The sequence below is a fragment of the Urocampus carinirostris genome, chromosome 1, assembly GCF_059441175.1.
Source record: "Urocampus carinirostris isolate Australia breed hairy pipefish chromosome 1, RoL_Ucar_1.0, whole genome shotgun sequence".
NCBI lineage: Eukaryota > Metazoa > Chordata > Actinopteri > Syngnathiformes > Syngnathidae > Urocampus > Urocampus carinirostris.
The window spans coordinates 68,038,666-68,055,467 of NC_142349.1; the positions used below are offsets into that span (position 1 = coordinate 68,038,666).

The 16,802-nt window shown below is 39.9% G+C and overlaps 1 protein-coding gene across 1 annotated transcript in view; it reads left to right on the forward strand.

Annotated features, from left to right (window-relative positions):
- The window catches only part of LOC148376640 (receptor-type tyrosine-protein phosphatase mu), a 366,093-nt gene that overhangs the window by 53,058 nt on the left and 296,233 nt on the right, over positions 1-16,802 (forward strand). Inside the window, exon 2 of the mRNA XM_088349733.1 lies at positions 10,397-10,519. Within this exon, the coding sequence (XP_088205859.1) occupies positions 10,397-10,519 (123 nt within the window). The remainder of the gene's footprint in view (positions 1-10,396; positions 10,520-16,802) is intronic.

Consider the following 16,802-nt stretch of genomic DNA (forward strand, 5'->3'; position numbering starts at 1 on the left):
CAAGTGAAAATTGGAGTATTTTGTCAACGAAATCTGAAGCAACTGCATCTGCCTAAATTGCAAAGGGACTGTGGCTGTTTTCAAAGAATATCATATCAGGAGGCACTGCCAGACGAAATATGCTGACTACAAAAAACTAATTGGAAACAAACCCTGAGAAAAAGTGAAGCAACTGCAAGCTACGCTTTTTTTAAAGGATCCTGTGGGTCAAATGGAAATGCTACAAAGGCGAGCTACAAGGTCACAATGCTGATTTCCAAGAACTGCAAGCATTTCACGCAGTGTGAATTTATTAGAGACTGTTGAAAGAATGCCAGTCTGAATAGTCGGTGCCCACACATTTTCGGCTTACCAAATCTGGCCTGCTTTCTGAAAATTTTGGACACCCCTGTTGTAATTTCGAAGTCATAATTCCTAAATCCAGATAAGTGCATGTGTCGCCAAACTTCTCTGCTTTAATTCTCATTATGAAAAGACAATAAAGCAACTGCTTTTGTGCTAGAAAGCAACCCTGTCATTTTCAGTACTCCATGTACAAAATTTGAACAAGTGTTAGAAAAAAAACGTCATTGAAATGTCTTTGATGTTTGCCCTTCACAAAGTTCCCCTCAGTCACCAGGATTCAGGAGGCGGCGTATGCGAAGTGTTCTATCCAGCGGCACAGCAAGTGGCAAACTTTCACAGACGGAAAAAAAATCAACTTTTCGTTACAGGTGCTGGAACAAAAGGCCTTTTAAGTCTGACTTGGGGGTGAAAATCTTTAGGAGAAATCGTCAGCGGCACGGAGCAGTTGACGTATTGATTGTGGCCCCTGGCTCCGTCCGGGGAAAAGGGATGGATAGATTTCTTTGAAATGTTCTCGGTGGGGAAATATAAAGACTGTTGCACGTAGTTGCCCCGGTATAAATTCTTTCGCGGCACATTGAGCGGGCTGTGTTTTTTTTAGCCAGATGGCAATAAGGGCGCACAACAGCGACGATATCAACCACCCGATGGGAGACGTGGCATTCTGATGCTATTGATTGAGGGCTTTCATTTGCATGCGAGACCCCGTTTCACTGATGGATTGGGGCCGCCGGAAAACTGGCCTCGTTTCCAGGTGACAAGAGCCAGAGAGGCAGATCAATAAGAAAGCATCGCGAGTAATTTTCTGGATACTGATCCCTAATAGTGCCAGTCAAAAACACAGCAATGATGTCCTGTTTGTCCACAATACAGAGCAGGTAAATAGGCCCCCAAAATGACAAATGGCTGTTTTGAAATAAATCGCTAACCAAAACAGCAGCACGTACCGAGGCAATAAAACACTCGGTTTGATGTATTTAAAGTGTGATTCATGTGCGAGTGAGTAAATAAATTCCCCTTCAGGCTTTATAAGAAGAGAGATCACACCACATTGTTAATGAAAGTGATATGAATGAAGCCCTTGCTCGAAGAAAATACCACTCTCTTAATAGATGCCACCCCCTTTCCTACTTAATAAATCTCATTGGCTAGTAAAATATGAAGAAATCTTCTAAAACACTTTTGAGACACATTTGGACAAATTTTGTCCTGCTTTTTCATCCCAGTGGAATTTATTATAATGTATGTACAGTATGTATATTGTCCGATGTTATAAAAATTTCCAGCACATATAATATTCGATATCGTTTCTTTTCCCACATACAGAGGCTTGCAAAACTATTTGGCCCCCTTGAACTTCTTTTGCCACATTTCAGACTTCAAACATCAAGATATAAAACGGTAATTTCTTGTGAAGCATCAACAATAAGTGGGACACAATCCTGAAGTGGATATTTAAAAAAATAAAAAAAAATAAAAAATGAAAAAGTGGGTATGCAAAAATTATTCAGCCCCTTTACTTTCAGTGCATCAAACTCTGTCCAGAAGTTCAGTGAGGATCTCTGAATGATTCAATGTTGATCTAAAAGACTAACATTGATAAATGGAATCCAATGGTTTGGGCCTGCTTTTCTTCAGCAGGGAACGGGGAAGATGGTTAAAATTGATGGGAAGATGGATAAAGCCAAATACAGGACCTTTCTGGAAGAGAACCTGATGGTTTCAGCAAAAGACCTGAGACTAGGTTGGAGATTTGTCTTCCAACAAGACAATGATCCAAAACATAAGGCAAAAGCTACAATGGAATGGTTCACCAAAAAACATATCAAGGTGTTAGAATGGCCAAGTCAAAGTCCAGACCTCAATCCAATTGAGAATCTGTGGAAAGAACTAAAAACGTATGTACCATTCAACCTCACTGAGCTCGAGCTGTTTTGCAAGGAAGAATGGGCAAAAAAAAACAGTTTCTCGATGTGCAAAACTGTATTTAGAGACATACTCCGAGTGACTTGCAGCTGTAATCGCAGCAAAAGGTGGCGCTACAAAATATTAACTCAATGGTGCTGAATCATTTTGCACACCCACTTTTTCATTTTTTATTTGTTAAAAAAGTTTAAAATATCCAATAAAGTGTGTTCCACTTAATGATTGTGTCCCACTTACTGTTGATTCTTCACAAGAAATGAAAGTTTTATATCTTGATGTTTGAAGTCTTAAATGTGGCAAAAGTTCACAAAGTGCAAGGTTCATTTCTCATTCCTAGTTCCTAATTAAATGTCCACACGAAGATATCTGAGAAAACTGCAACATATGTACTTTGAAAGAATGTAGTAAAATCAGTCAAATAAAATGCTTTGTATTACATAGGTATATAATAGATACATGTTAGGTAGATAATATTATTACAATATATAGATTGATAGCATTTAATTGTTAAATTAGTAAATGTTGCAGATAGTTTTGATCATCATTTTTAAAAGAAGGATTTATTTATTTATTTTCGATTTTGCCATATACTGATTTGGACAAAGTTCGATTCCTTGGAAATAACCCAGAGTATTGGTCGGAAACCAAAAAAATGGCATCTAAACTCACGGACCTCTGCTTAATGAATGATAAATCTACTTTTAATAATAAATCAATAAATTCAATAGTAATTCAAAAGGAGTATCCAGATAGCTCCTCAGAATGCACTTATTTTTTTTGGAAAGATTGACCCTTGCTTGCACCAAGGGGAAGCACTATTGACACCTGTCAGGGATAGACATTATTAAAACTATTTAGTGGCTATATTTGCAAAGATAAAATACATGTATATAGTTTAATTCGACATGATGGTGGGAGCAAAAAACTCACGCCCTTCTTGGCTGAGGTCCCGAACAGAAAGAGGGAGTGTTTATTGACGTCAGAGGAATCAGTACAGACAAGAACACGATTTCAAAATAAAAGAATACAAGATTGATAAAAGTACAAGAGATATAATTACACTCATTGTTGAAACGTTACTTTATGTGTGTGTTTGTACGAGAAACGTTGTTTTTATATTTAGTAATATAAAAACAAGCTAATTACCTTAAGACAGAAAATCAAGAGATTTACATTGAAAACCTGACAACACCTCATCACATAGAATCTTTGCGGCAGTTTAGAAACCTAAATACAAACAGTGAAGAGAATACAAAACATAATACTCACAGGCAGGAATCAACCCCTTAAATTTGGTAATCACAATATCATTTCTTAATATTGTTTTTAATTAGATTATAACTATGTTAAAATCACAAATTCCTGTGACAGTCCTTGAAGGGAATATTGACATTCACATTGGTAGAAGGAATTAAGAAATTCCAGCTGCATTGTATTCCCTTGTTTGTAGCTCAATTCTTGAAATGCATTTCTTGATATAGATCACTGTATCTTCTACAGTCAACAATAAACATCCACTGCCACTATGAGGTCAAATGGAAATAGTCGGACATGCACGTCAGTACAAATGAAGTCCTCCCACTAATAAATAACATCTCCGGATTTTATCTGACCACGAGTGTGAATCAATATATTTGTGGCACAGATCTGAAATGTCTGATACATTGTTTCCCATACCATATAGAAACTCTGGCACGAGCCAGGGTTAAATGGGTCCCAGCCAGGGTCTTTAACGTGTAAAAAAATAAATATATAGTTGGCACGGTGAATCGGTGGCTAGCGCGCAGCGACACGGTGCGGAGGTTCAGAGTTCGAGTCCAGCTAACGCAGCCTCTCCGTGTGTAGTTTGCATGTTCTCCCTGTGCCTCTATAGGGTTTCCTCCGGGCACTTCGTTTTCCTCCCACATTCCAAAGACATGAGTGTCAGGTTAATTGTTTGGTCCAAATTGTCGCTAGGTGTGAATGAGCAAGTGGATGGTTGTCTGTCCCTGTGTGCCCTGGGGGTGTCCCCTGCCCACTGCCCGAAGATAGCTGGGATGGACTCCAGCACCCCCGCGACCCTACTGAGGATAAGCGGTGCAAATAATGGATGGATATTCACGAGCGTTCTTCATTCAGGCCCCGGTGCTTTGGAATGCTCTTCCCCCCGAGATTCGATCGGTAACCTCAGTGGAACTGTTTAAATCTAGGCTTAAATAACACTTCTATTCTATAGCTTATAAATGACCTATATTTTATGTTGACAATATCTGTGTATTATTAGTTATTGCAACATCCATTGCTGCCTGCTCATCCTGGATGTGGGATGACCTTATTTGCGGTCCCTTCTCAAGGTGTCTTCATTTTCCTCATGTTGAGGTTTTTGAGTTTTTCCTTGCCCTCATGTAGGTTTTAGATCAGGGGATAGTGTAATAATAGTCTGTGAATTGCAATATCTGTGATCTGTGCAGCCCTTTGAGACCCCTTGTGATTAGGGGCTATACAAATAAATATGACTTGACTGTCTCTATCGCTCTATCGCTATATCTATCTATATGTATATCTATTGGTCTCTCACTCACTTTTGGTTAATTGGTTGAATGGTTAATATGACTTTTTGTTTACTGAGTTACTTGCAGCTCATTGAGCACAGTCACAGTTCAATAATTTGCAATAGAAGGAAAAGTGAGTCAAAGCAAGAAAATAGTCTTTATTTACACTCGTTTTAATTATAGTAATGGCAGAAAACATTGTGCATTGTCTATCACTGACGGATGAATATGAATCAGTCCCTGAAAGCTTAGCACTTTGTGTTCCTAAATGCCAATATTCAGTGGTGACTATTGATATGTTTTTCGTTTTACACATTTTAATTTATATTTGTGCGTGTTTTTCAGAGGTTCTGTGAGGTTTCATTCTACATAGCTTGGACGTTGAATTGTACATACTTGTATTTACGATAGTTTTTATAGCTTTGAAGATAAAACATTTGTATTTTGTTGTGTAGTTTTTTTTTGCTTGCTTAGTGTAATAAAAGTTCCAATTGGTTAAACATTCGCTGGAGTGAGAAAATGTAAATGTTAGTATAATGTAGTAGTATAATACATTCATTCATTTCATGCATAATGATACATTATTATTGATAGTATATCGGTTAAAGGGACAAAAAAAAGCTCAAGATCCGTTCGGGAGCTGAGCTGCAAGAGCCGGTTCTCTAAAAGAATCGGAATTACCCTCACTACAGACGCTGCCCTACTTACGAACGAGATTCAAAGCCCAGACGATCGTTCGTAGGTTAAATTTGTTCGTAAGTTGTATGTTTAAGGTTTATATAAGTATGTTTAAGGCTTGTATAAGTAACTTGTATTGTTCTAAATAATTAAACATTTCATAAAATAATATGCTCTACAAAGATAAGTAAGTAAGTTGAACTTGAATTTAGAAGATAAGCTTAAAGAGTTCCTACTCCGTGGTGGATAGTGGACAAAAAAAAAGCGATCCAACCATTTTCTCAACCGCATCAAGCTTTCTTATTCCATTTTCGTTTCAAAAGAAACGGCTCGCCTCTTCTTTACACTTTACACCAACCATATTGAATGGATGCACAAGATATTAAACAATAAAAATGTCAAAGTTCTTAGTGCGCTGGAGATACAGTATAGAATGTTTCCACACGAACTAGGAAGAGGGAGCCGGATTTCTTCTTCGGGGTGAATGATGGGTGACTTCGCACAGTGCCACACGCCGGTAGTGGTGGAAAGAAGCACTACAGCACTGTCCTGTACTCGGAAAAAGGTGCACACAATACAACATTTAACTTACAGCAATGTCCGGACTTCTTTCGACATCCCCCAAAAAATGTTGGTATCTACCGTTTGTCGTAAGTCGAATGGTCGTAAGTTGGGGAGTGTCTGTAATTGGTTGCGCTTGACAATGACATACCTGTCAACTTACTGTATATGTCTTCCCCATATTTTATGTTTTTTTATCTTTTCAAATTGGGTATGTCATATGACATTTTTTATATGAAAAAACTCATCTTTTTGCTCTGTGCACGCCCCCAGACCCTCCCTCGACTGTCCAGCGACTGGGGTGTCACAAAGCTCCATAGGAAATACTGCTTTTTTTATTCTTTTATTTCACAGTGATCAAGTCTGACAAAGATGGCGCTCTCACTAGCTTCCAGTAAATCATTAATAGCACACAAGTGTCCTTTGAAGGCAATGGGTGACGCCTACCCGATTCAAGATTAAACGGATTGGGGTGGTAAAGCGACCAAACTTCACCGCTTTGTGCATATTCTTTTTGATGACTTTTTCCCTTTGCCCCGGCATCGCCTTGTCCTCCTTCCCCCCGTCGAGCCAGAATATATTTTCCGGCTAGCCGACGCCATTGATTTTGAATATCAACCCTAACCGATAAAAGCCACCTCTTTTGAGCGCCGTCGTGCTGTGAGCGGACAGTGGGTGGCCAGGGGAAACGCGGGCAGGAGAGGCAAAGGATCTTGGAACTATTGAGTGCAAATATTGATGGAAGCCAGCCAGTGGCGGCGAAGCCGCGGCCAAAGAATCATGTAAATGCCCTCCGACTTGCTTCTTGGCAACTTATGTATTCGGATTTATTCAAACACATGATATAAAATACATGCTGTTTTCATGCTGGTCAAATGGAATTTTAGAGCTATCTGAGGAGGTTTATTTCATATGTTAGTCTTGAGTGCCAAGAAGTAGGAATGATTGATATTGGTCTGAAATGTGGTATCTATGGTTGCTTTCTGTGTTTTATAAGCTTTTAAATCTTTAAACCAGGGGGTGGCAAACAAGTTTGACACAAAGAGCCGAAATTTTTAACCGTGAGAGTCAGAGTCACACCACGCACTGACCGGCATTAGACGTAACCTACGCAGATGATTGGCAGTCAGTTGTGAGTCTGGAGCAGCATATCTATCTATCTACCTTGGTCATATCCCTCAAGAGCGGTGACCGACAGCAAGACACACACATACAATAACAAAGAAAATAAAAGGGAAATAAATAACATGAAAAAAACACACAAAAATGTTGGACCATGGCCAACCCAATTGCCCAAACACCCAAACAAGTTAGGCACCTCGGCACCCAAGTTGGTCATGCTTTTGTCCCTCCAGATGAAATGGGACACCAGAAAGCGGCCATGTCACTCGGGTCAGGGTGACACAACACACTCTTTTGTTCAACAGCAGGGCCAGACAGCTTTTACTGGTTTACCCCTGCCGCATCATACAGGTGCCCAGCCCATCCTTAAGACTGCGTCCACAATCCCACTATCCTTTCACAACACCTCTCCACTCCTTTCTATCACCAACAAGAGCTCCAAGTTCCAGTATATTTAGACCTCTTTCCTGCAGTGCACTCATAACACCATCCATCCACGTCAATCGTGGCCTTCCTCTTGGCCTCCTTCCATTGACTTCTGCTCCGTAGATCCTCTTCAACATTTGCTCGTCATCCATCCTCTCCATGTGTCCAAACCAACCGAGTACTCTCTTATCAACACGCTTGCTCAGTTCCACGACTACTCCAGTTCTGTCTCTCACAATTTCATTTCTCAGTCTATCCAATCTTGTCACTCCTAACATAGTCCTCAAACACTTCATCTCAAAAACATTCAACTTCCTTCTTAAATCTGCGTTCAGGCTCCAAGTCTCTGCACCATACAACACAGTCGGCACAATCACACATACAGTCCCCTCTTTACATCCATACTCATACTCTTGTTGGAGCAGCATAAAAACAACAAATCTGCCAAATTAATTTCAAAATATTATTTTCTAGAGCCGCGTGTTCGCCACCCCTGCTTTAAACAAAACTTTTACGTCCAACAAGCTCGTTTGTTACAGTGCTTCGTTGATTTATATTTTGTTGTAGAACCAATCAGGTACTTTAATACACAGTGGGATTTAGGTTGGCTCGAACATTAACAGTTAATATGCACATAGTAGCACAGTTGTCTTTAAAGAAATGGACAACTTCAATGTCAACGCCAACTGGAGAAAATTACATCAATCTCACACCTATAGTCCTCATCCTCTGTTAAGAAATATAATATCAATGCCATACTGAGAATCTGAGGCGTGTTCAGGAGAGTGAGTGATTGCTATCGCGAGCTATCGCTAGCTTCTGAACGGCCAGTGATTATTGAGCGCTCGCGTGCCCGAGTAATCACGGGAGAAAGACCGCTTACTTTGATTTCCAACATGGCGTCGACAGTGCAGAAGATGGAGGATCTCACCCTGACGAGTGCTGTTGGCGATGTAATATATCGTCTTACATTGCCTGGTAATGTTTGTGAACAATGCAAGACAGGTATGACCCTTCCACTGCGTTTAGGATAACCTTAACTGTGTCAATATGCGAACTGTCGCTCATATCAGCCAACTCGCTCAAAGCAAGCTGTAGAACGAAATCCATTGTACTGTCGTCGGCCATTTTGGATCAGTAAGGCAATCACAGTGAGCGATTACAAAACGTTCAGAAGTGCGCGGCAAGCGATTATCAAGAGACTACATGTCTGATCACTCTCCTGAACACGCCTCTGATGACTTTATGTGACTAAATGTCTAGCTTTTAAGTCAAGTCAAGTCATGTTTATTTGTATAGCCCTTAATCACAAAGAGTCTCAAAGGGCTGCACAGATCAAAGACTATTGCAAACTATTATGACACCATCCCCTGATATTGTCAACATAAAATATAGGTTATTAATATGATATTGAATCGAAGTGTGTTTTAAGCTTAGATTTAAACATTTCCACTGAGGTTGCAGATGGAATCTGTTTTCTTGCTAGTCCTGTATCACGGACAACATCAAACTAAAGTCAGCTGACATAAAGTCACATCCTGGTGCTTTAATGACGCCGGAAAAAAAAAAGAATCCTCCCGTGGACCATTCCTCAACATGTTACCTCTGATACTTTGGCATTTCGTACATCTACTCCCTCCGCCGCCAGCCAAAAGCAGACACGTCTGCAAATAAATCATTAGCGGCTGCCCTATGCAGCTGGATATTAATTATCCCGTGATCGCCGCTCATTTGCACGTTGGACTGAAAATGTCACAGCCGAGATGAATTGGAAAACATGGAGAAGAGAAAAAAAAGAAGCCCATCAGCTTGTAGCCTTTATGCTGCCGAATGTCAGAATACATGAAATATTGTTTATGCTAGCAATGTTGGAAGAACAAGGCAACTTGGATGGGCGGATGTCGTCGTTTTTGTGTTTTATTCAGTCGATTTATTTTTTAAGTGTGTTGTGAGCTCATTCTAAGACCAGAAATGGTTCATGCGTTTTCCAAAATAAAAGCCCGCCTGTGCAATAGATCACTTAAGTAAAAATATTTCTGTCGTCACAGAGATAATGGAACAAGACGCGGGTAAAAGGAATAAGTGGAGTGAGTGTGCTGCATCTGGAAACCGAATAAGTGTCGACAATGATAATGGCTATTTCAATTTTCCTATTGGTAGATTATTTCAATTGTGGAAAATGGCGGTCACCATCATGCAGTTTGAGAGTCATTTATATGACACCGACATTGCCCTAAAAGTGCGGTGGTTTATCTGTTTAATTTTATATATATTTTCTTGGGTTGTCTGACTCTTATTCATCCTGTGCAACTATTAATCATACCTAATAATTTTCTTTTTTGATCAACCTGTCAATCATTTCGTAAAATTAATTGTGTAAACGATATAAATAATGTACATTATTTCCAATTTTCAGTTTTTTTAAATGGAGCAGTATTTTTAAATGTAGAAATCGACAACTTAGTGTACATTGGTCGCAAAAAGATTAGACATAGCACTACAGAGGGTCTGTTCATGCTAGTTTTATTCATGCACAAACCTCAAAGTTGCATTAAATTTGCGTCTTCCTCGATACATATTTTACGTGTCTCACTCTTACCTTTACTGCTCGGGCGCCCCCTGGCGGCTGCTAGAAAAAATGGATAAATTTGCCGCAATATTGTATAAGCCGCAGGGTTAAAAGCTTGGGAAGACAGTTACGGCCTATAGTCCGAATTTTACAGTACATGTGCATATACCCATGCTTTGCCAAGAACAGGGTGTTTTGATTTCTCTTAAAATGTGAAAAATCCTTATCTTTCTCACAGGCGACTGTAACTTTGCAAATTCGCTGGCGGCATGCGGCTACAGCCAAGGCAGAGACGACGACCTGGACTGGGAGCAGGTTAACGCCAGAGACAAGACTCTCTCCGAACCATGGATGCCCTCAGGTAGGAAACGTTCCTGTTACCCGTGTGGAAACAACATGTGGATTTCGATTATTATTCTTTCAATATGCTATTTTGCTTGAAAATCAGGCAGTTCAGTTATCAAGTCCAATTGTGGCAACTGCGGTAATTTTTCCAAGGTGGGTTTTGTGACCCGTGATGATTGGTCCCCCAAAATCATGCAATTTGCACATAACCAAGCATCTTTAATTTCTGTTTCATTATTTTTTTCCTGGATGAGATCACTCTACATATATATAATGTATAACATATATATAATACATATATTATTATATATTATATATATTGGCTGGCAACCAGTTCAGGGTGTCCCCTGCCCACTGCCCGATGATTGCTGGGATTGGCTCCAGCACCCCTGCGACCCTACTGAGGATAAGCGGTGCAGCTGATGAGATGAGATGAGATGAGATTATATATTATATTATATACTAGGGCTGCAACTAACAATCATTTAATAACCAATTATTTTTTCGATTGATTGAATCAGATAAAAAAACACATTATTCATTAACAGTGCACAAAACTAAACATTCTACAATAAAAAACAGTGTTTGTCACAAAACAAAACAAAAATACATAGAAATGCACGTTATACACTTGCAAATATATCTTTTTTTTTAATAAAGTGCAAAAAAACTTTATGGTTTAAGGGACATGAGCTTTTGGAACAGGACATCCTGCTAATTTGAAAACCGAGTGACATGTTTAAAAATTAATATTCCAACTGTGTGTCAAATACCTTGTCAATAAACAAAAATACGTACAAATCAATTGTATACACCTGTAAATGTATAAAAGTATTTTAAAAATTGCATTGCAATGCAAAAATGGGAGCATATGAATAAGAATTATGTTGAGGATGCTCTCAGTGATGACAGCTGCTTGCTGCTGTTGTGTGCATGATGTCTCTTTCTCATTATGAAGTTTGTCATTGTTTGCTGTTTTCTATTGAGTTACTATTCTTTTTATTGTTTTCTATTGAGTTAGGAACGTATAGTATAAGTATAAATGGTGTCTGATCAGATACACTGTGCTCCTTGGGGCAAAAAGTAACAAAAAGTTAGCTCTCAGCTTCAAAATAGTGGATACCCTTGACGTTGTATTAACGAAAAAGTACGGCCAAATACCTCACATTTGCAATGTATTTTTTTTTTTGTGGATATTTATTTCGAGGCACATACAAAAAACCTAAACTATTCTCACACAAACACCTTTACAATACAATAATACAGTAATTAAACTTGTGCCCAAAGGGAGTAGGCTGAATATGAAGCTTTTAATGTCCTTGTTTTGCTATCATGACAAACTGGGTAATTAGAGATGCTTGTCTTTTATTAACGTCTACTAAAATATGATTTCAGACACAGTAAAAGTTTTCGAAACAGTAGTCACAGTGTACTGTGTGAAGGTTTTACACAACCAATGTTCCCTGTAATTTTCCTCGGGTCTGAGCGTTCACACAAAGTCGGTGAGCAACGCTTGAAACAACAGTGAGCAACCATAATCCCAAGTGTGGCAAGATAATTAATTATCAAACATGTCCAAAACGTGACACCAAGTTACATTTTGTCGAGTTTCCGGCAATGCAAAAATAATTTTCTCTTTTGAATGAATTGACTCATGTACTATTGCAAAGGTTGTACGGCCTACAAACGTAATTTGTTCTTACAATTCTTTCACAAGATATCCATTTCTTTTTATTTCCTGATATATTTTGTCGCATAATATTAACATTTTTCGGGGCTTATTTAGTCGGTTGTAAGATCCAGAACTGTACTTAATCACATTTTTTAGTGGAAGTACAATGTTGGCAACAAGATTCACTTGATATAATTGGAAATTTAAATGCAACACAAACTTTTTCTCCTTTTTTCCGTGTTTTTTTTCTACTTTTTAAAAAATTCCTTTAAAAAAAAATGTCATTGTGTTTATTTTTTCCGAGCTGTTACTTTTTTCTTTTTGTTCTCTATTTACTTTTTTCCTACTTTTCTTTCTTTTCTTTTTTTCTGGCTTTTTTCAAAATGTTTCCTTCTTTTTTTCTCTTCCTTTTGTTTCTTTTTTTTCCTCAGCTTTTCACTACTTTTTCATTTTGGTATTTTTTTCTTTTTTGTTCTATTCCCCCTTCCTGTAAGTCATTTTGTGCATAATTTTACATAATATTTGGTCATGTTGGGATTAAAGAAGCAAAAACAACCTGAAGAGCCGTTTAGGAGAAGAGCCGGTTCCTTTTAGTGAGCCGAGCCGAAGAAGCCGGTTCTCGAAAAACTCTACTAACTTTACTCAACTTCGTTCTACTTCGACTCGACTTCAAAATACCGCATTGAGGACACAACGTCAGGGGAACCCGTGCATTTTTACCTTCATGCACTGTAACTTTGACTTAATACGCTTCTTAATTAGTAACTTTGAGCCCTCATTGGCTTGATTTTCTCGTGCGCTGAGAATGTGCGAGCAGTGCGCAATTGCGCACGCGTGCAGCTTAGAGGGAACACTTTACACAACCCCAACCTAGTTTTTGCAATGTTTTTTTACAATTTCTTTGTGCACTTAGAAGCTACTCAAGGTTTTAGGAGAAAACCTCGGAACTCTAAATTTGAGAATCTGTTAGCAAGGCCATACAACAATGCCCTACTAAGAACGCTTTGTGTCAAATGTGACAAATTCTCGAGGCTTTGTGATGGACGGAACACCGTATTTATGAGCAATTTTTTTTCACCGTTCCTAGCGGCGATGGCTTCAATTACCCCCCTGTCGTGGCGCAGACATGGGCAGGGATAACAATCTCTTGCGGGAGGTCATTTTGCCAAGAGATTCCTAAGTACGGGTTGAAAGCGAGGCGCCAGTCGGAGGTGAGATAGCTTTTATGTCTCCCCAACGCCTTCGGAGCGGAAACAATTTCGGCGTTGGAGCGTCTTGCATTTCTCCATCCCTTTACGAGTGGTCAAAATGGAGGAGGTGGAGGTGAAGGTTTGACATGACATGTTGAGTGCTGAGGAAGAAAAGCGCAACGTGCTAATTATGTAGCGGTTGGAAAACTGACAAAAGGGACAAGCTCAAACGGTGGGGCGGTACCTTTAAGGTCCGCACAGAATGCCTTTTTAATTGGAAATCCGAGAATTCATTTAAGTGTGAGGTTTGTTTGGAGGTGAACTTTTCGGAATTGTTTGCTTGTATTATGCAAGGTCTAGGTCAGGGGTCTTAAACTCATTTTAACTCTGGGGCCACACGATAGAACAAACATTCTGTCGGGGGCCGAACTAGTAGATTAAAGAGAAAGAAAAAGAGATAAAGAAATAAGAGAAAGAGGGAGGGAAAAGGAGAGAGGGCAGGACAAAGAAAGAAAAAGAGAAAGGGAGAGAGCGTGAGAAACAAAAGACAAAAAGTCGTGAGAGAGGGGGAAAAGAAAGGGAGAGGAAGAAAGAAATCCAAAGAGAAATAGAAAGACAGGAGAGAAAAGAGAAAGAAAGCGCGAAGGGTATCAAGAGAGAAAGAGAAAAGAGAGAAAAGGAAAAAAGGAAGTTAGAGCAAAAGAGGTTAAAAGACACAGAGAGAGAAAGCGACAAAGAGCAACAAAGGAAGAGAAAAAGAGAGACACAGAGAGTGAAAAAGACCTAGACAGTGGGAGAAAAGGGGTGGAAGAGAAAGAGAGAAATCAATACAAGTACAGTGTCCTTGTGAGAGGCACCTGGCTTTGGCAACATCAAGTTGACATATTTCAACATGCAGCTTGTTTTTCTCTTGCGCTTCTCTGAGTGTTGTCTCACAAGCCGGATTCAATCCCTTAATGGGCCTGATCTGGCCCGCAGGCCGCCTGTTTGACACCTGTGGTTTAGATAGTGATTTTGTGAATCTACGGTATCTATTTGCAAACTTAACAGTACAGGCTCTCATCTTTAAAATAAATAAGAAAATACAGGAAATTGGACGGCAATCTTACCTGAATAACCACGCCATTCATGATTCACAATTCACATGAGAAATACGAAGACACCTTGAGAAGGGACCGCACAGGAGGTATGCTATAGAATAGAGGTGTGATTTAAGCCTAGATTAAAACATTAATACTGAGGTTGCAGATCGAATCTCAGGGGGAAGAGCATTCCGCAGCACCGGGGCCCGGATGGAGAACGCTCTCGAACCTGCCGATCTCTTCTTGGCTCTTGGAATCAATAGTAGACCAGCATTTTCAGAGCAAAGGCTCCCGACCGGAACATAGGGGGAAATTAAATCTGAAAGATATGAGGGAGCAGGTCCATGCATGATTTTGTATACTACCAACAGAACCTTGAAATCACATCTTAAGTTAACAGGGAGCCAATGCAGGTTAGCTAAAATCGGGGTAATGTGATCAAACCTTTTTGTCTTAGTTAAAAGCCTCGCTGCATTGTGCAAAGTGAGCATAGGCATGAAAGGTATGAGTGAAGATCCTCTTCTTAATTAAACACCATCCCCCGTCAACCCCTGTGTGGTCCGGGCTTTACCGCTTGGACCCTCAACTACACCGTCATAGACCTTGAAGGCTTTTTGGTTACAGCACCGAATCGCTGGCTAGTCGTGCGGTTGTATCGGGTGTCCTCTGCACCAAACGGCTAGCTAGTTGCATACTATCATCGGGTGTGAGCCCATTCTCCCTGATGGTTAAAATACGAGAGTCTTGAATGTAGCAGTTTAAACATGTCATCCGTTTTATGGGTAATGGATCTGGCGTTGCCGACTCCGCAGCAGTCGTTTGTGAAGGTTGCTACGTAGCTTAATTGTAGCAAGGAGCGGCTTCTCTTCAACGCCGCCTCGGTAGTTTTGCGAATGTAAATATAAAAATGTACCGGTTACCAAATTGTTCAAATAAGTTATCTGACTCCATGAACCAGACACCACCTAACAATGCGCGCTCGTTTCTTGATGTGAAAACATGGACAAGAGATAGGCATTTCCACACGGAGGCAGAGTTAATTTGTTAAATTATTTAACTAAGTGAACTCCATCGAATTTGCCGAATTAGTGTCGCCCGAGTCTCTGGCAAGCCCTCTCTCTATTATCCCTTGATTTTCTGAAGTTCTCCCGGCCCAGGTTTTTTTTCCACAAGCTGGTGTGCCGGCCCCTCCCCTGTGCGCGCCAGGAAAACCCCCACCACCTCTGAGAAGAGCGTCCCGGTGTCTGAAAAAACTCATAACAGCAGAGCGCTTATCAAAACAACTTCTACAAACAATGCCTGCCGTTCTGCGTCAGAGTTCTGTTATCAAAACTCCCCAGCCAAAACATTCCAAATTTGGATCAGCGTGACCTGTCATTGAACTTCAGCCTACCCGGTGAAAATCTTCATTGCACTCGATAAATGTAACCTGTATTCAATCGTATAAAATCCCCCATAGTAAAATGTATAAAATTGTCGAGTCTATTAAGATATAAACCTATGGGTGACCAAAGAATTCAGTCAGAGGCAGGAATTGAAGTTTAAACTACTGCAGTAGAAGAGCGATTAGCAAGCCGGAGCAACGTGGCCTGTTTGGCTAACCGGATCTTTCTGACCACTTCCGGTTTCAGTAGCTGCATTTATTGAAAAGTCGCGCATGCGCATTACATTACAAACAATGGAAAAAAGACTGAAAAACGTGGATCTTTGAATGTGACTATGTGTGTGTGTGTGTGTGAATGATTACTTGTGTATTAAAAATGGAAAAACAGGTTAATAGCAAGTTAATTTGTAACATAGGAGTCTGAGAAATACACAATAACTAAAAGTAGCTTACTTTACAAAAATCCTTCACAACAAGACAATAATCCACAGAGCACCCACTGTTTATCACTATTTCTTTGCGCTCTTCTGTCTTTCCTCAGAGTTCGATTTAATTGATGATTTTTTTTTCAATGTAACAAGCCGCTAAGCAGCAGTTTGTTTTGGGAGGCAGCCAGTCTAGCGCCCGCCTGCTGATTGACTGAGAGCATACACCAGCCTTTCACAGTTGCGCACACAGACGGTCACACCCACCGAACACAGAGCATTCTCTCTAATCTGTCCCCTCTGTCTGGTGTCTATTAGAAACACAATGCATGATGCATTGATATCAATGACAATAACGACAATTCAATTTGATTATGAAATGAAATGATCTGCATTTATCTAGCGCTTTTCAAGTCAATGACTTCCCAAAGCGCTTTACAGTGTGCTTCACATTTCCCAATAGCGGCCTTGTATTGCAGCCATGTAAGACATTAACCTGCTTATTGGGGGTATTAGGGATTCAGTGTCTTACCCAAGGACACTTCC